This window comes from Odocoileus virginianus, chromosome 10 (assembly GCF_023699985.2).
Source record: "Odocoileus virginianus isolate 20LAN1187 ecotype Illinois chromosome 10, Ovbor_1.2, whole genome shotgun sequence".
Lineage (NCBI taxonomy): Eukaryota > Metazoa > Chordata > Mammalia > Artiodactyla > Cervidae > Odocoileus > Odocoileus virginianus.
Window position 1 is genome coordinate 32,562,873 of NC_069683.1, and position 21,095 is coordinate 32,583,967.

Genomic DNA, 21,095 nt, shown 5'->3' on the forward strand with positions numbered 1-21,095 from the left:
TTTCTCTTAGCTATCTTCTTGTGATACATACTTTGGGGGCTCCAAAGATGAATAAACCATAATTCCTGTTTTCTTATAATTTGTCTCATGTCTGGCTCAATGGACATGAATTTGAACAAACTCTGGAAGATAGTGGAGGATAGGGCCTGGCATGCTGCAGTCCAGCAGAGTCAGACACGACTTAGTGACTGCACAACAACAGCATCATTTGTAACTCAAGAGATAAGATTTTTACTTAAGTCAAACAGTCTTTTTTTTTTTTAAAAAAGGTGTTTATTTTTATTTTGTTTTGGCCATGCTCTATGGCATGTGGGATCTTAGTTCCCCGACCAGGGTTTGAACCCGTGTCTCCTGCATTGAGAGCATGGAGTCTTAACCACTGAACCACCGGGGAAGCCCCAAGTCAAACAGTCTTAAGTTAAAAGAAAAAGTACAAAACGACATTGGGGTCAGAGACCAGAGCTAAAATTCTGGGAACATAAGGGAAAATGGTATGAAAGAGATGGCTCCTGAGAAGCATGTGGGAGAACAAAGACAAAGAAAAGAAGGAAAACTGAGAATTTTTTCCATAATCCAATCAAGGAATGAATGAGTGAGCTGATAAATGAATACATTTTTCTTTTACAAAAGCTCTTATGACTAAATTTAAAACAGTAAATTTGTGGATTTTTTTTTAAAATGCAGGTCTTTTGTAAGATTTTGTAAGACTTAACAAAATCTTTAACAGGGGAAGATTTAAGCTTTTAGGTCAGAATTTCTTAGAAAGTTTTTCTGATCACTTCAAGTAAATTGCTAAATATTTTTTAAAACAATTGTTCAAAGTTACTTAACATTAATGGAATTTTCCTCCTATAGTTGTTCCTGCTGTAGTTCCTTCAATCTAGCATTAAAAGAACACATTTTAATTTCTAAGATGGTATTAAATTTAAGTCATATTTGCATATAAGAACTAGAATCCTGGGAAGAATAATATTGGTATTCACTCAATCACAAACTGGAGAAAAATGGGCAAGTCCACGAGGGAAATTTTGGCCTCCCTACTGGTCATCAAAGAAGTGAACAGCCAAACCATCTACGTCTTCTGGTCTCTCTCTGCCTCTCAAATAGGTCTATACAGAGACTTCACAACTGCCCTCAGGAACTGGGAAGACTTGGAAACCAAATGCTCCCATTTTATCTAATAAATGTCCTCCACTTAATTATGCAAGTCAAGTTACATCTCTATGAACAGAAAAAATAATTAGTCCACATTTTCTTTAGTAAAGACTTCAACAATCTTAAAAAAGGCTAAGTTTCGTCTTTTCTTTTCTCTCCTTAAAGACTTGCTTTTTAAATCACTTTTGTCATGAACACTGGCTTAGAAGAAACCTGAAACATTTCTAGCAGCTCAGTTTGCCCTCCCTATACCTGAATGGCGGCTCCATTGTCCATCCGTATGTGAGGAACTTTTCCTTCTGTGAAGTTGCCCCGACCCCACTGTTGTTGAGATGGTTTTCTCTCTACATGTGAAGATTTTGAGGGCTTGGACCAAAAAGAAATTTTAATATTAACATTAAGATACAAGACACTTGTTGACAAAGTAAGAACCCTAATTTAGATAATCTGAAAATTTTTAAATATGTGTCAAGACATTTATTGTATACAAGACAGTTTATCGCCTTTTTCAAATTCAAAGCCTTATATAATTCATTCACTCATTAGGCTAAAACAGGCCTTAAGTTATTCAATCTAATCTCCTGAATCCAGGCAATTCTACATGACGATCTGCACAGAAGATAAATCAGGACTTAAAATCTTTAAAATCATAAGAGAAGGCAACTTCAGTTTTCTCAATCTCTCTAGTTTCAAGACATAACAATCATCTCAAATAGGTTATACACAAGAAATTACTAACCAGACATTCATAAAATATGCTTTGAATGAAAATAATATACCAACAATTCACTCAGAGACATCTATATGGCAATAACTATACCATAATACAATTCAGAAATAACAGTTTAGAGTGAAAATTTGAAAAAGGTATAAATTTGAGGACTGAGAACCTAACTTTTCTTAAACTTACTGCTCTCTGTCTCCAAATTTAGGCTCTATCAATGACAGTCTTCCAGAGTGCCTCTTCTCAACCAGTCCAACTGGGTATTCACAGATTGTAACTAAGGCAAATCAATTTTGTAAGGGATATTTGATATTCCATCTAGATAACCAGGAACTGTCTTAAATAATAACCACCCTATATTTAACCACAATCATAAATCTCATTCTGCAGCAGTTGAAGAAAACACCACCAAATTCGGGTTTAATTCAATTTGAAAACCAATCAATTTCCATATAAACCATTTTTTAATAAAAGCTGGAATAACATTCCAAATTATTTATAATCCTGGGAAGTCATTAATTTGGGGCAGTAGTTGGTTAACAGAATGAAAGAAATTATCAACCGATTTTTCTTACTTCTTCTGTAAGAAAGAAATGTTACCTTAATAGTAAAGAAGGCAATGAATCAGCTGACAAGAGCCCATGGATAAGGATGAATGTAAGGATGGGATTAGGGAATGGGACATCAACTTGTGTTGAGATGTAGAATCTTTAATAATTACCAAATCTTTTCCAGAGGCAACATCCTTGCTGGCTCCTTTTTCTTTTTTTTTTTCTGGTGAAACTATAAATTCTGAACTACCTGTGCTTGATGTCTGTGACATTTCGACCACTGACATTGGAGAAAGCTTTGTTTTACAAGAACATATACAAAGCGCTTTTTTCTGAGAAGCAGATGAGCAGTGGGGGCACTCTGTAGATTTTTTACCACAGCTGTTATCAGCCATTTGCTTAACTCTGCATCAAAAGCAACTTTATTAAAAGAAAGATGTTTCCACTGTTTGAGGGAAAGAACCAGACCAAAAAGGAAAAGGTAGGCTGGTGGTGAAAACTGTAACTTCCAAGTGGTGAGGTCCTTAGGTTAATGATGCACTTGACTTCCAGTCACACATGAGAGCTGCAGGAAGAAAAGAAATCTCCATTTAGAAAATTCTTTCTTATCCTGTCACTCTCCTAGAAATCAAAGACAAACTAGCAACTAGCACCAAAAGCATCCTGCCTATACATGAAAAGTTAATATTTACAACAAAATTAGAATACATTTCTAAAAACCAATACATTCTCATCTTCCAGAATTGACTCCTTGAACTCCAGACATTTATTTAACAGTCCAAAGAATCACTCTCTGAACTGCTAAAAAGTGTGGTCTAAGGAAATTTGGTGGGTTGATACAAATTTTTTAAATAAAGTAGAATAAAATAGATAAATAAGTGAGAGCATTTTGCATAGCTCCTTGGTAAGCTTTGTGAAACTTTAAAAAAATTACATAGTTATGAATGCATAGAACGTGTGTGTGTGTGTGTGTGTACACTTGGTCACAATATAAAATGCATTTCATAAGGTGGGTTGTGGTAAATAAAAAAGGCTTTAAAATACTTGTATAAAACACACATTACTGTGGTTTCAAAAGTTAATGAGCCTCTGTCTACATATTATCAGAACAAATCCATGTTGTTGTGTGCTCAGTCACCAAGTTATGGCTGACTCTTTACACCCCATGTACTATACAGCCCACCAGGCTTCTCTGTCCATGGGATTTCCCAGGCAAGAATACTGGAGTGGGTTGCCATTTCCTCCCCCAGGGGATCTTCTCAACCCAGGTATTGAGAACCTGTGTCTCCTTCATTGGTAGGCAGATTCTTTACCACTGAGTCACCTGGAATGCCCCAAATCCATACTATACACTTCACAAAGGAGTAGATAATTTGATTCTATAAAGCTATCTAATGCTAAAAGTTCAAAGGCAATATCAGAAGTATCCTTATTTTTACTCTCAAATAGAAAAATAGGAACTGGTGTGTGCTCCTTTTCCCTGAGTGAAGAACAGGTATGCCCATCATTCTACCTAACCAGTTATTGCAGCTATATGTACAGTGGCAAGTTGGAAACATGTGAGTTTAGTAATGAGGGGGGATGTGTTCTGCACCACATGAAAAAGAAACTGAGAAACTTTCAGAAGTAACTGGGAGTACATCATCATGGTTCTCTGCCATCCTACTTCAGATATTACTTGAAAGTATATTTTGAAGTCATAGATTGATAAGGCTAGTGATATATAGAATATACCTTTGTTCATTGAACTGGAATAAACTTGACCAGAATAGGAGCTAGATATCTTTATTTCATTAAAGAAATACATTTCTAGCTTTAGTTATCTAAGATCAGTTTTCTAATCAGAAATAAGGGTTGACTTTGATCAAATCTTTACCTATCGTGATTATATTTTTCTTATTTGATTTTTTGGTATGTTTTATGGTATTAAAAGCTTTCTTAATATTAAAGCACTCTTGCATTTTGGGTATGAACCCTACATGATCATGATGGATGATTCTTTCAATGTGCTGAAAAACTGAAATGTTTGTATTCTGACTTTTCACAGTTATATCCGTAAGTTAAACTGGTCTCTAATTTTCCTTTTCATTCATCTTTATCAGGTTTTGATACAAGATTCTGGCAGTTTTATAAAATAAATTGGCTATCTTTCCATCTCGCGATGCTTTGTAACAGTCTGTATAGCATGGGAATCTATAGGAAAATCTTCCAGACCCAAAGGATTTTGTGAAAGATATTGCTAGTAGTTTATGCAACATTTATTCCCCTACTCTTGCTTATTAACAAAACCCTGATTCTGTCTGGGATAGCAATATGCCAATTTAAATCTTTCATTTCTGCACATACCTTGCAGTTGACTTATGGCCATGAACCTTACAGAATGCAAGCAAAGTTGTACGTAAAGAAAACTTTTATTCTTAAAACTTTATTAAAAATAGAAAAAGAAAGGACAAAAAATATACTACATGAGCAGTCAAATCAAAGAAAGAGAAAAAACATGATTAAGAAACAAAATTTAAGATGAACAGAAATTAAAAAGAACTGTAGGTTCTGTTGAATTTTGCCTATAAGGCTCCAAAGAAACTGAACCTTCACTCCCTCTCAGATTTATCTCTCCATTCTCTCCTTTGCTCTATATACACTGGTCTCCTTGCTGTTCTTTGCATATGCCAAGCACAGTGCCTTCTCATGGCTTTGGCCCTTGCTTTCTCTGCTAGGATGTGCTTTCCTCAGATATTTGCATGGCTTGCTCCCTCACTTCATGGTGATCTCTGCTCATCTGCGAGACCTCTTCTAACCATCTCCTCTGAAACAGTAGGCCATTCATTCTGTCCACTTACTTTGCTTTATTTTTATTCACAGCATTTATCATTTCACTTGGGAAGTTCTATATCAGAGTTCCTTCCTACTTTTAGGGAACAGGAAATTTCCATATATGTAAATTGTTTTATGAGGCTTCTTCAAAAGCTCAGTGGGGAAAGAATCTGCCTGCAATGCAGGAGACACATGGGTTAGATTCCTGGGTCTACACCTCCCAGAATATTGGAAATAAAAGCAAAAATAAACAAATGGGACCTAATTAAACTTAAAAGCTTTTGCAAAACAAAGGAAACTATAAGCAAGGTGAAAAGACAGCCTTCAGAATGAGAGAAAATAATAGCAAACGAAGCAACAGACAAAGGATTAATCTCAAAAATATACAAGCAACTCCTGCAGCTCAATTCCAGAAAAATAAATGACCCAATCAAAAAGTGGGCCAAAGAACTAAATAGACATTTCTCCAAAGAAGACATACAGATGGCTAACAAACTCATGAAAGGATGCTCAACATCACTCATTATCAGAGAAATGGTACCACAATGAGGTACCATTACATGCCAGTCAGGATGGCTGCTATCCAAAAGTCTACAAGCAATAAATGCTGGAGAGGGTGTGGAGAAAAGGGAACCCTCTTACACTGTTGGTGGGAATGCAAATTAGTACAGCCACTATGGAAAACAATGTGGAGATTTCTTAAAAAGCTGGAAATAGAACTGCCATATGACCCAGCAATCCTGCTACTGGGCATATACACCGAGAAAACCAGATCTGAAAGAGACATGTGCACCCCAGTGTTCATCACAGCACTGTTTATAATAGCCAGGACATGGAAGAACCTAGATGCCCATCAGCAGACGAATGGATAAGGAAGCTGTGGTACATATACACCATGGAATATTACTCAGCCATTAAAAAGAATTCATTTGAATCAGTTCTAATGAGATGGATGAAACTGGAGCCCATTATACAGAGTGAAGTAAGCCATAAAGATAAAGACCAATACAGTATACTAATGCATATATTTGGAATTTTAAAAGATGGTAACGATAACCCTATATGCAAAACAGAAAAAGAGACACAGATGTACAGAACAGACTTTGGGACTCTGTGGGAGAAGGCGAGGGTGGGATGTTCTGAGAGAATAGCAGTGCAACAAGTATACTATCAAGGGTGAAACAGATCACCAGCCCAGGTTGGATGCATGAGACAAGTGCTCAGGGCTGGTACACTGGGAAGACCCAGAGGGATGGGATGGGGAGGGAGGTGGGAGGGGGGATTGGGATGGGGAACACATGTAAATCCATGGCTGATTCATGTCAATGTCTGGCAAAAATCACTACAATATTGTAAAGTAATTAGCCTCCAAAAAAAAAAAAAGATTCCTGGGTCTGGAAGATCTCCTGGAGAAGGAAATGGCAACCTACTTCAATATTCTTGCCTAAAAATTCCCATGGACAGAGGAGGCTGGCAGGCTACAGTCCAATGAGTCACAAAGGGTAGGACACAACTAAGTGACTAAGCACACAAATTGTTTCATAGCAATGAAAGCCATCCAATTCATTTCATTCAGTTAAAATAACCAAAATTAGATCATGGCAGTGTTCTCAAAAAGGGAGGAGCTCTTACACGCCAATCTTTTCTGTGAAGAGATGCAAAAATCCTAAATGGTGTGCCTGTATTTATCTTTATCCTAGATTACAGCATATTCTAAGATTACCAGATAGAAATAAATAGACAAGTCAGCCCAATAAGTATGACCTTTCACCAAAGCAGTACAAAAAATTCTGCTGATGTGATTAAAACCCATAACGGTGAGCACTGGAAAAGGTACATCAAGGGTACCCTTCAGACAGGAAGAGGAAAAAAGGAATGCAACTGATGCCAACACACACACACATTTTAACAAATGCTTGACCTTGTTTTCCAAGTATATGTAGCGAGACAAACAAAACTCAGAATGTACCTTTATGCACACTGAAAAATGATTTAACTTTAGGCCTTGAAGAAAATGCTTTGCATCTCAGGGTAAATATATAAGCCTGTAACCATCAATGACTCAGAGCAGCAGAGTAGATCTGCAAATAACAGCCTTTCTGTTTAGAAAAAAATAGTGCTTTCTCTCTGCAGGTGTAGAAAAGTCCCATATCAGATATGTAAGGCATCATTTTATGCATGCATTAAGAATACTGATTTTATAGTACTTTTTATAAGAAACTGAAAGAAGTGTTCATAATGTAAAGGTTTATTTAAAATGTAGCTAAGTTCCTTCATTATAAACAGTACTCCTAAAAGCATTCTTACTATATCCCTCAAGTTTTACTACATTTTATATATATATACATATATATATATATCTCCACAAACTTTCAAGAGAATCTTTAAATATTAAATTTCCCATTTCTAAGACAGTTTGTTTTGTGGACTGAAAAATAGTTGTATTTTTCTTAGCTCAGTTCAGAAAGTATTTCCTTTAGTTTCTCCCTCAGTCTCTCAATGTCAAGTTATCACAGTATCACTGACACTGACATAGACTTCCAGGTACTTTCTTGCCCCAGTTTCTGACATATCCATTGCCCCATAAGTATTTGGTAGCTATATTCAGAATATAAAGAGTTCCTGATATTCACTGACAAGCTTCATTTCTGCTTCCCAGCTTACCAACTATTACATTTGCCAAAGTAATGTTCTACTTTCTTACCCCAGCAATGCTAAAACAATAGGTGGAATAGCTAGCTGTATGCAAAATTTCTTGAGAAGGATTGGATTTTGAATTTAATTTCTTTTTCGCTGGCTGAATTCTAATTATTTTAATTTAAAAACCAAAATAGAACAAACATTTACTCACATTTATTTCTTTCTCACTTATGAACTGATCTGAAAGATTTGTTAGTAAAATAAACCTACTGTCTAGTAGGCCAAATGATGTCATTCATATTTTAGGGGCATAAAATGAATCAGGTATTGCAAACCTAGCGTATGTTTATGTAAACACAAAGATGAATAGCTCTCCTTATGTAGAACTATGGAACTACATGTAACCAGGACTTTGGATAGAAAAACATATTAGGAAACCAAAGAAACTTCTAATGTAATAGTTTCTTTGTGTCTCCAAAGACTGGACATACATAGGTATTAAACATAATGTAAATAAATACAATAAGGTCAAATAATGTCAGTGTTTAACAAACGTGAGCTTTCCTTTGGCTAAAGATTCTTATTTTATTTTCAGGAGTAAAACAAGTCAATGGAACAACTCTAATATGGAAACTCTCTGAGTTTTTATTTCAGCATAAAAAGGTCTCTTAACACACTGGCCCTAGAAGATACACTTACAGTAATTTCCTTGAAAATGAACACAAGAATGGTTTTATAAGATATAACTAGCTACAATTTTCTTCCCCAAAAGCAATTTTTAGCTTTCTTTGCTAAGACTATGTCTACAAGGAACCTAACAGTCAAGTCAATTCAGTAAAAAAATGTGTTCTATTCAAGTAAAGAAAAAGCCGTATGGATTGTCTGACATTATGCAGACCAAGCGGAATGACTGTATATTCACTTTTCAACTACTTGTTTTCATAACATGCTTATAGAATCTAAAGAGGGGCCAAATGAGCTTTCTAGATCATAGTGTTGTTAAGTGAGACCAGCACTTGTTTACCATTTCCATTAAAGTCATGATTAGGAAAAGTGGTCTATATTGTCTTATAAAAGGATTTATAGTATGTTTAAATTTTATATTATTTCAGACATTTAAAAATTCTGACATTTAACACCTAACGTATGCTATCAGATTTTAAAATTTTAATTTGCATAATACTCCTCACTGATTAAGCTATAATCTGGAGGGACAGTCTTAAATGTGGTCCCCATGCTGACAGTTTAAGAACAGAGATTTTACAAAAAGAGTATGGTTTAAAGAACCTGGAGAGATTCCCCCATCCCCACCGATTCTTTCCCTGATGTTTTTCTTGTTGTTATCCAGTGTCTTTTCTCCATGTACATTAAAAGCAATCTGAAGTCAGGGACCTTTATGCCAGCACAGCTGATCCTGTACATAATGGACACTCAATGAAAATCTGTGAGTATTCATTTTGTGGGGGAAGAGCCATAATCACAAATCACTTAGGCAGAAAATAAGCAGATGTATAGAAAAGTCATCAAGAAACGAGGGGGTCATGTGGAGGAGGGAATGTCAGAGCTCTCTTCATAGATTTGAAGAAGGAATTAGAGTTCTGTGTGACTCAAAGACAGTGTAAGCCAATATCAACCTGATACAAAGGGCTTCCTAACATTTAGAACTGTCTAAGTTAACAGGAAAGACTATCTCTGTCACTACAAGTATCCAAGCAGAGGTTGGAAGGTCAGCTGTAGGAAATCAAGATGATATTTAAACATAAACTAGGATGTCATAGAAAAAGCAAGGAAATTCCAGAAAAATATCTACTTCCATTTCACTGACTACACAAAAGCCTTTGACTGTGTGGATCACAACAAACTGGAACATTCTTAAAGTGATGGGAATACCAGACCACCTTACTTGTCTCCTGAGAAACCTGAATGCAAGTCAAGGAGCAATAGTTAGAACTAGACATGGAACAACAGACTGGTTCAAAATTGGGAAAGGAGTATGTCGAGGCTGTATATTTTCACCCTGCCTATTTATGTGTACTATGTGTACTAGGTATACTATGCAGAGTACACCATGCGAAATGCCTGGCTGGATGAATCACAAGTTGGAATCAAGACTTCCAGGAGAAATATCAACAACCTCAGTTATGCAGATGATACCACTCTAATGACAGAAAGTGAAGAGGAACTAAAGAGCCTCTTGATGAGGGTGAAAGAGGAGAGTGAAAAAGCTGGCTTAAAACTCAACATTCAAAAAACAAAGATCATGGCATCCAGTCCCATCACTTCATGGCAAATAGAAGGGGGAAAAGTGGAAACAGTGACAGATTTTATTTTCTTGGGCTCCAAAATCACTGCGGATGGTGACTGAAGTCATGAAATTAAAAAACGCTTGCTCTTTGTAAGAAAAGCTATGACGAACCTAGACAGCATATTAAAAAGCAGAGACATCACTTTGCCAACAAAGGTGTGTATAGTCAAAGCTACAGTTTTTCCAGTAGTCATGTATGGATGTGACAGTTGGACCATAAAGAAGCTTAGTGCTGAAGAATTGATGCTTCTGAACTGTAGTGCTGGAGAAGACTACTGACAGTCTCTTAGACAGCAAGTAGATCAAACCAGTCAATCCTAAAGGAAATCAACCCTGAATATTCATTGGAAGGAGTGACGCTAAAGCTGAAGTTCCAATACTTTGGCCATCTGATGCAAAAAGCAGACTCATTGGAAAGACTCTGATGCTGGGAAAGATTTAAGGCAAAAGGAGAAGGGGGCAGCAGAGGATGAGATGGTTGGATGGCATCACTGACTCAATGGACTTGAGTTTGAGCAAGCTCCAAGAGATAGTGAAGGACAGGGTAGCCTGGTGTGCTACAGTCCACAGGGTTGCAGAGTTGGACACGACTCAGCAACTGAACAAACAGGCAACCTACTTCTTGTAGTCAGATGTTTGAAGGCATGATAACTCCAAACAGTCTATAACAAAACACCAACAATACATTCCATGACCTCTGTTTTTAAGATTCTTTATAAGTAATATTAATTTAATAAAACAAACAAACAAAAAAACAACAACAAAAATACTTCTCTTGACTGTGAGAACATCCAAGGCAGGAACTATATTCTATTCACCTTGTCATCTTATATTCAGTAAAGATCTCCATTATTAAATGAGGATTATTGATTGAAAACTATTCAGTGATTGATAGAAACAGTGCTTCTGAACTCACAAATATAATATGCAATGTAGGAGCCTAGAGTAGGTGAGCCAGTGCTTATCATGTAAAAAAATAATATACCTGAAGACGCCTCCTGGCCAACAAACTAACTGCACTACAAGCCAACCCTTACTCTACCTTGAAGCTCTCATTCTAGAGCAAAACACCAAACCCCCAATACCAAGCCTGACCCCAATCCTCTACTCTAAATTGCCATCTATTTCTGACAGTTTTCCTATCAGACAAGATGTTACAACTACACTTTCAAATTTATGAATCTTAAAGATACACAGACATAAGTATTTACTTCAATGATATACCATATTGTAAAACTCTAAGAGTTTTGGCTAAGTCCAGTCTTCAACAGCTATAAAGCTTGGTCCTGATAAACATTATTATTCATATCCTCATATTCAATTTTTAAAAAATCACTACTTTTTGACATATTGTATAACTAGCAATAACTGGCTTGTGTTTCTGTCATATAAAACATGCATGTCATTAGTTCAGTTCAGTCGCTCAGTCATGTCCAACTCATTGTGACGCCATGGACTGCACTATGCCAGGTTTCCCTGTCCATCTCCAATTCCCAGAGCTTACTCAAACTTCTATCTATTGAGTCAGTGATGCCATCCAACCATCTCAGCCTCTTTCATCCCCTTCTCCCACCTTCAATCTTTCCCAGCATAAGGGTCTTTTCAAATGACTCAACTCTTCACATCAGGTGGCCAAAGTATTGGAGTTTCAGCTTCAGCATCAGTCCTTCCAATGAATATTCAGGACTGATTTCCTTTAGGATGGACTGGTTGGATCTCCTTGCAGTTCAAGAGACTCTCAAGAGTCTTCTCCAACACCACAGTTCAAAAGCATCAATTCTTTGGAGCTCAGCTTTCTTTATAGTACAACTCTCACATCCATACATGACTACTGGAAAAACCATAGCTTTGACTAGACGGACATTTGTTGGCAAAGTAATGTCTCTGGCTTTTTAGTATGCTGTCTAGGTTGGTCATAAGTTTTCTTCCAAGGAGCAAGCTTTAATTTCATGGCTGCAGTCACCATCTGCAGTGATTTTAGAGCCCCAAAATATAGCCTGTCACTGTTTCTATTGTTTCCCCATCTATTTGCCATGTCATAGATGAGATCAAAAAAATTCATGTGATATATATGTTAACTTTCTCAGGTTCCCTAGCCAAATCACCTCAAGTAAGGATATTTTTCTAGAAGAGACTGTTCTCTTCACTTGTAATGATGAGTCATTTATCTGCAGCACACAAACCCCAGACTTGGCCAGAACAAAAGCATTTAGAATGTCGTATCTTGGTCATCAATGTGGCATGTCTGTTAATTTCAATAAAATAGCAAAGATAGGGGAAATAAGACCTAAAAGGCACTTACTGGTAAGGGTTCTGTACGACTAGCCAAGAAGAGTCTTCAGGGAGCAGTAATGAGTTAAGCAGTGAGCAAGAGAGGTCAAAGTAGGAGGACAGAACAACACAGAACCCAGTCACCCAACCATGTATGCATGTATCCAGCAAACACTTTCTGAATACCTGTTATATACCAAGGATTGTTCTGGGTACAGGGAATAAAGAGATTATCAAGGCATGGGCCTTAGTGATAATGATTATGATAAAAATAATGATCAATATATGCTTCCCAGGTGGTGCAGTGGCAAAGAATCAGCCTGCCAACACAGGAGCCACAAGAAATGCGGGTTCAATCCCTGGGTCAGGAAGATCTCCTGGAGTAAGAACCCACTCCAGTATTCTTTCCTGGAAAATTCCATGGACAGAGGAGACTGGCAGGCTACAGTCCATGTGGTTGCTAAGAGTCAGACATGCTTGAGCAACTGAGCACACACACATACAATCATCAGAATATAAAAAGTACAAAAGTAATACAAAAGAGGGAGTTACCAGGGAAGTAATGTAATCAAGTGGGAAACAAAATTTAGAATGATAGAGATCAGGATTCAAATTTTACCTCTATTACTAGCTCTGTACATATGGGGATATGTAAAGAGGAGCTAATAGTAGTAACTCTCTTACATGATTATCATGAGAACTAACTATATAACATTTGTACAGTGCCTATTAAACATTAAAAAAACTAAGAATCATTGCACCTGGTCCCATCACATGGCAAATAGAAGGGGAGAGAGTAGAAGCAGTAACAGATCTTATTTTCTTGAGCTTCAAAATCACTGCAGCCATGAAATTAAAAGATGCTTGCTCCTTGGAAGGAGAGCTATGACAAACCTAGAAGTGTTAATGAGCAAAGACATCACTTTGCCAACAAATATCCATCCAGTCAAAGCTATGATTTTTCCAGTAGTCATGTACAGATGTGAGAGTTGGACCATAAAGAAGGCTGAGTGCCAAAGAATTGATACTTTCAAATTGTGGTTCTAGGGAAGAGTCATAAGAGTCTCCTGGACTGTAAGGAGATCAAACCAGTCAACCCTAAAGGAAATCAACCCTGAATATTCATTGGAAGGACTGAAGCTGAAGCTCTAATGCTGTGACCACCTGATGCAAAGAGCCAACTCATTGGAAAAGACCCTGATGCCGGAGAGATTGGTGGCAAAAGGAGAGGTGGACAGCAGAGGATGAGATGGTTAGATAGCATCACCGACTCAATGAACATGAGTTTGAGCAAATTCGGGAGATAGTGAAGTACAGAGAAGCCTGATGTGCTATACCATGGGGTCTCAAAGAGTCAGACATGACTTAGCAACTGAGCAACAACAATGTGAAAAGGAATGTATAGCTTTGTATTAACAGTACAGTCTGACATCAGGGAACATGATGGTCCCCCCTCTATTCCTCTTTCTCAAGATCATTTTGGCTACTTGGAATCTTCTGTCCTCCCATACAAATTTTTAAATTATTTGTTCTAGTTCTGTGAAAAATGTATTTTAATAGAGATTGCACTGGACTTATAGATTGCCTTGGGTAGTATGATCATCTTATCAATATTAATTCTTCCAGTCTATGAGTATTTCTCTCACTGGGTCATCTTCAATTTTTTTCATCAGTGTCTCACAGTTTTCCAAGTACAGGTCTTTTACCTCTTTAGATAGGCTGATTCCTAGGCAATTTATTATTTTTAATATGATGGCAAATGAAACTCCTTCCCTACTTTCTCTGATAGTTTGTTGTTAATGTATAGAAATGCAACAGATTTCTATGTATTAATTTTGGATCCTGCAACTTTACCAAATTCATTGATGACCTCTAGTAAATTTTTTGGTGGCATCTTTAGGGTTTTCTGTGTAACATCATGTTATATGCAAACAGTGACTATTTTTCTTCTTCCTTTCCAATTTGGATTCCTTTTATTTCTTGTTCTTGTCTGACTGCTATGACTAGCATTTCCAATACCATGTTGAATAAAAGTGGTGACAGTAGGCATATTTGTCTTCCTGATCTTACAGGAAATTCTCTCAGGTATTCACCCAGTATGATGGTAAGTTTAATTAATTTTGGCCTTTAGTATCTTGAAGTACGTTCCCTCTATACCCACTTTCTGGAGAGTTTTTAATCACAAATAAATGTTGAATTTTGTCAAAAGTTTTTTGCATCTATTAAACTAAGTCTTAAAGACCTAGAATGAACTGGAGAATTGGAATGAGTTGGAGTTCACTTAGTGAACAAGTCAAGGAAAGGCTTTCTAGACAGCAACACCAGCACATGCAAGGGCCCAAAACCTATGGTTCAAGAGGAGTAGAAAAAAGTGGTTTCCATTTGAAGACAAGAACAATGGGAGACAGAAAGTCAGGTCTGTGCTAAGATAAAAACAGAGAAGAAGCACTTTCAGGAAATATCAGGTTTAACAAGAGTATCTTCACTGAAGAACAGGGGCTCCACTAGGCACAAAAGACAGATGAGGTAGAGTGGAACATGAGGTTCTCACTCTGAGAGAGCTGCCAGAAAGGACGGAGTGCTGCAAACAGTTTTAAGTGAGCACTTCCAACCTTGACACAAATTAGCCACACTAGCTAGTGATACTAATTAGTGACTGCCAACACTAATTTCTCCAGCAACATTTCAAGCATAGTCATGGAGGGGACAGAGGACTTCAACATACGGTATAAAGTTCTAAAGTATGCAGAATAAGTCCTAGATAGTACAATCAACCCAAATCTACTGATATATGAACAAATAAGAAGCTAGTGACACAACAAAGGAAACTATAAGCAAGGTGAAAAGACAGCCCTCAGATTGGGAGAAAATAATAGCAAACGAAGCAACAGACAAAGGATTAATCTCAAAAATATACAAGCAACTCCTCCAGCTCAACTCCAGAAAAATAAATGACCCAATCAAAAAGTGGGCCAAAGAACTAAACAGACATTTCTCCAAGGAAGACATACAGATGGCTAACAACCACATGAAAAGATGCTCAACATCACTCATTATCAGAGAAATGCAAATCAAAACCACAATGAGGTACCATTACATGCCAGTCAGGATGGCTGCTATCCAAAAGTCTACAAGCAATAAATGCTGGAGAGGGTGTGGAGAAAAGGGAACCCTCTTACACTGTTGGTGGGAATGCAAATTAGTACAGCCACTATGGAAAACAATGTGGAGATTTCTTAAAAAGCTGGAAATAGAACTGACATATGACCCAGCAATCCCACTTCTGGGCATACACACCGAGGAAACCAGATCTGAAAGAGACACATGCACCCCAATGTTCATCGCAGCACTGTTTATAATAGCCAGGACATGAAAGCAACCTAGATGCCCATCAGCAGACGAATGGATGAGGAAGCTGTGGTACATATACACCATGGAATATTACTCAGCCATTAAAAAGAATTCATTTGAATCAGTTCTAATGAGATGGATGAAACTGGAGCCCATTATACAGAGTGAAGTAAGCCAGAAAGATAAAGACCATTACAGTATACTAACACATATATATGGACTTTAGAAAGATGGTAACGATAACCCTATATGCAAAACAGAAAAAGAGACTCAGATGTATAGAACAGACTTGTGGACTCTGGGAGAAGGCGAGGGTGGGATGTTTCAAGAGAACAGCATCGAAACATGTATATTATCTAGGGTGAGACAGATCACCAGCCCAGGTTGGGTGCATGAGACAAGTGCTCGGGCCTGGTGCACTGGGAAGACCCAGAGGGATAGGGCGGAGAGGGAGGTGGGAGGGGGGACAGGGATGGGGAATACATGTAAATCCATGGCTAATTCATTTCAATGTATGACAAAAACCACTGCAATGATGTAAAGTAATTAGCCTCCAGCTAATAAAAATAAATGGAAAAAATAAATAAATAAACACGTCAAACTGAAAAAAAAATTAAAAAAAATAAAGAAGCTAGTGACAAATTCACTAGAGTCAATGTTTCAATGTGATAGAATATATGGTTTATTTCTAATTAGTTCTAAAATAACAAAAACATCAAGGGAAACTCCCCAGTATGACTTCCACAATAAAATATTAAGTTATTTATTTCACAGACATATGCATACATCCCTACTCCAAATTCAGCACTATTGCAAACAAAGCTACATCAGTCCCAGAAAACAGAACAGCAGCATTCTACCATCTAGGGTCTAAAGATCCCAAACTTTTTGAAAAATTTATGAGCATTATGAGGAAACAATGGAACAGTGACAGACTTTATTTACTTGGGCTCTAAAATCACTGCAGACGGTGACTGCAGCCATGAAATTAAAAGATGCTTTCTCCTTAAAAGCTATGACAAACCTAGAGAGCATATTAAAAAGCAGAGACATTACTTTGCCAACAAAGATCAGTCTAGTCAAAGCTATGATTTTTCCAGTAGTCATGTATGGATGTGAGAGTTGGACCATAAAGAAGGCTGAGCACCAAAGAATTGATGCTTTTGAACTGTGGTGTTTGAAAAGACTCTTGAGAGTTCCTGGGACTGCAAGGAGATCAAACCAGTCAATCCTGAAGGAAATCAATCCTGAATATTCATTGGAAGGACAAACGTTGAAGCTGAAGCTCCAATACTTTGGCCTCCTGATGGAAGAGCAGACTAACTGGAAAAGACCCTGAGGAGGGTCTTGAGGAGACATGGGGAGGAGAAGGGCATGAGGAGAAGGGGACAACAGAGGATGAGATGGTTGGATGGCATCACCAACTCCATGGATATGAGTTTGAGCAAGCTCCAGGAGATGGTGAAGGACAGGGAAGCCTAGTATGCTGCAGTCCATGGAGTTGCAAAGAATCCAACACGACTGATCTACTGAACAACAACAACAAGATCTCAGAAGTTTTCTCAGATAATGGTTCAATTTCACATGTACAGAATATTTTAAATGAAATTTGTTTGCCCTTGGTAATCAGAAAGAACCTGAGCTTTACTATTAGACCAAGGTTCAAATTCCTCACCAGTGACTTAACCTATGTGGTCTCAACTTCCTTATATGCAAAATATATAGATGGTGTCTATATACCTACATGGCAGAATTGTTACAAGGATAGGTTTGATGTATGTAAAGTCCTGACACATTGTAAACTTTTAATAAGCTGAAGTTTTTATTATTATGAAATTCTGCCAAAACTCAATAGATGGTAGCATCAGAAAATTATTTTAGCAGTCATAATTTCTCAATCTAATGCTCCAAATATTGTTCTACACAGTTTCCGATATACAAACTGCCATCTAATTAGCTCATAGCTAGTTTAGAATATAACCTTATGGGAGTTTGCTCTAGATGTGTGCAGCTTTATTGTAGAGGAAATGGCTTGCTGAACTAGCCCACAAGCATCTTGTTAAATGTTAAATTCTGAATGCTACAGGCACTCAAATATTGCATTTATAAGAATTTTTTTAATATTATAATGTTGGACATCAAGAACATTTTAGCCTAGCTACGACCACAGTCTCTCAAAATATTACTACTATGTTATACCTTAATGACTGATCAAGAAGGAATAATATGTAATTGATTAGGTTTTCAGAGAAAAAAGAGGTGTCTGCATCCACAGATTTATTTACTTGGTGAGTTTTCCAAACATTGCAATGGAACTGTAAAAACAATGTGATTAAAATCGATAGAGCACATCATTTGCTGATACTGTTGCCCAAGAAAAGGCAATAAGCCTTAGGCATGTTATTACTAGATTACACAATTTCACTGACGGGTTCAAGATTTTTAAAAGCAACTGAGAATAGAAAGGATTTCTTTTTTGGAGCCATGGGATTTTTGTCTTCAATTAAAAGGAAACCATCATTTCTCTCTTATTTTATGACGAAGATTTAAAATGTCCTCTATAACATTTTAAAGATAATATTAATACTAAACTTTTCCTTTGCTTCCTAAAATAAATTCAGATTAATGATCCTGATTAAAGCTAAACTGAAAGCTACTTTTGTTTAACAGTATCACATCCATTCATCCATCCACTTAACAAATACTAGAATAGTTCAGGGAATAGTGGTTATGGGGTTATTATTTCTTCAAAGTCCATACAGAAGCATATGAAAGTCCAAATATATGAATTTCCAAACCTCTTCTACAAAAACAATCAATGATTCTCTTTTCTATCTTGGTGATGAAATGATAAACTTTAAAACAGGCCTTCAAATTCAAAGAATGCTACATTTCAAACCATGCTTTTTAATCAGATAGAAAAAGGTAGTCATGTAGACATAAATTCACTAGATTAAAAAGTACTTTTACCCTGGTCAGATCTTCTGCTACACTAAAAATATAAAATTGCAGAAGATTTTGGTTGATTTATAGAGAAAATTCCAAAACAGAAACATTCTTCTGTAGCATGGGAAAACTGACAATATCAACTATGTAGTTTTATCCTTATGACAAAAAAAAGTTGACTAGAAATGTTGAGATGATTTTAATCATGAATCCTGATAGGAAATACAAGGCTAGGCTCACAGAAATAAATAAACTGACCAGGTATTAGGCCCATACTAGCTTTTACTAAGAAAACATTAAATTTCCAGGGGAACTTAGGTTTCTAGACTTATATCAAATGTAGATAATTTTTAAAAGAAAATCTATAAAGCACCATATACTTTCTTATCACTAATGTACATACTTACTTACCTACATACATATACAAAAGCTTTATGTTCTAAGGTACATGAAAAGATGTTCAACATTGCTAATCACCAAGGAAATGCAAATAAAAACTATTGATACATTAAGGTATCACCTCACTTAGCTCCAAATGGTCATCATCAGAAAGCCTATAAATAACAAATGTTGAGAGGGTGTGGAGCAACCCTTGTACACTGCTGGTACGAATGCAAATTGGTACAGTCACTACTGAAAACAGTATTGGAGGTTCCTTAAAACAAAAATAAAAATAGGGCTATTATATGATCCAGATAGTTCACTCTGGGGCATGTATCCAGAAAAGATGAAAACTAATTCAAAAAGATACATACACCCTAATATTCATAGTAGCATTATCTATAATATCCAAGACATAGAAGCAACCTAAATATCCATCAAGAGGTGAAAGTATAAAGAATATATGGCTATATATATATACAACGGAATATTACTCAGCCATAACAAGAATGAAACTTTGCCATTTGCAGCAACATGGATGGATCCAGAGAATATCACACTGAGTAAATTAAGTCAGACAAATACAAATATCATACCACTTAAACATGGAATCTAAAAAATAATACAAATGAATTTATTTACAAAATGGAAACAGATTCACAGACATAGAAAACAAACTTATGATTACCAAAGGAGAAAGGGGGATAGGGAGAAATAAATTGGGAGTGTGGCATTAACAGACACACAATACTACAAAAGGAACTGATTTAAAAAAACACAAAGATTTACTATAACTAAATAGTAAATAGGGGATATTTAAACAAATAGTAAATATTTAGGGAACTATATTCAATATAATAATTTTTATAGAAAAGAATCCTCATAGATAAAGATATCTGAATCACATTGCTATACTCCTGAAACTAATACAATATTGTGAATCAACTTAACTTCAATGTTTAAAAACTTTATGTTCTAAATAGATAGCTACTGGAATAGACAGCTTTATTAACTGAATAGTACAATTTTCCTTAGTTTTTCCCTTTCCCTTGGTCTCTACATTCAACAATTCTATTTCTAAAACAGTTCTCAAATCCATTCAATTTTCTCTATTCCAAATGCCTACATCAATATTACCCATTGCCTGGACTACTATGCAAGAGCTTCCCAACTGGTCACCTTGATTTCAAATCAATCCTCTCATCCAAAGCATTTGCCATACTCTAGCCAAACTGTTCTTTCTAATATGTAAATCTCACCATGTTTTTTCCTAATAAAAATCACTTCAGGCTTAACTCATACTACTTCCTCAATGTAAAGTTTTCTAACATATAGAATTTCTTTCTTGTGATGCTATGCTTTCTCTAGGCCTTTCTACATGTACTCTCAGCCTGGAAATATTCTTTCCCATTCTTCCCTCTATTGTTATGATTTCTACTCTTCTTGCAGATCTTAGCTTAGGCATCATCTCCTTTGAAATTTTCTTGATGTCCTGAATCCCAGCTGAATGTCTACCTCTCTTTTGTGCACTATACTTGCTCCATAATACTCTGAATTGCACATGGTCACTTACCTGTCTGTGTCCTTCACTATATCCCGAGTTCCCTGAAAGCAGGGATGGTGTCTATACTGTTAGCTATTGTCTACCCAGTGAAGAAGTGACAAAAAGAAAATACGCTTTTTATAAGGTGTATTCTACCTGTAGTATAGAAAATGTATAAAAGACAGAACAATAATGGGGATGGAAAGACAAGAAAGTATTATAACAATTTAAGCAAGACAGAAATGAAGTCTTAATTAGGAAAGCAGCACCAGGGATGTGGAAAACAGATTGCACAGATATTCAGGAAGTAGAGTGATAGAACTTTATAACTGCTCGCCTATGACTATGGCGAGAGAAAGAGAAAAGTTAGAGAGGACACTGAGGTGGAGGCGCCTAAGACGCAGTGGCTACATA

At 36.5% G+C, this 21,095-nt stretch overlaps 1 protein-coding gene across 6 annotated transcripts in view; it reads right to left on the reverse strand.

The window, feature by feature from the left end:
• STK33 (serine/threonine kinase 33) overlaps nucleotides 1–21,095 on the reverse strand; it is a 185,717-nt gene that overhangs the window by 81,396 nt on the left and 83,226 nt on the right. For 5 of the 6 annotated variants that reach the window (XM_020870826.2, XM_070473354.1, XM_070473355.1 and 2 more), the window contains 2 exons: nucleotides 2,601–2,995; nucleotides 1,408–1,521 (listed from right to left, as the gene is read on the reverse strand). In XM_020870826.2, coding sequence (XP_020726485.2) covers nucleotides 1,408–1,521; nucleotides 2,601–2,825 — 339 coding nt within the window. In that variant the 5' untranslated portion in view covers nucleotides 2,826–2,995. The remainder of the gene's footprint in view (nucleotides 1–1,407; nucleotides 1,522–2,600; nucleotides 2,996–21,095) is intronic. The other variant, XM_020870828.2, reaches the window with a different exon arrangement.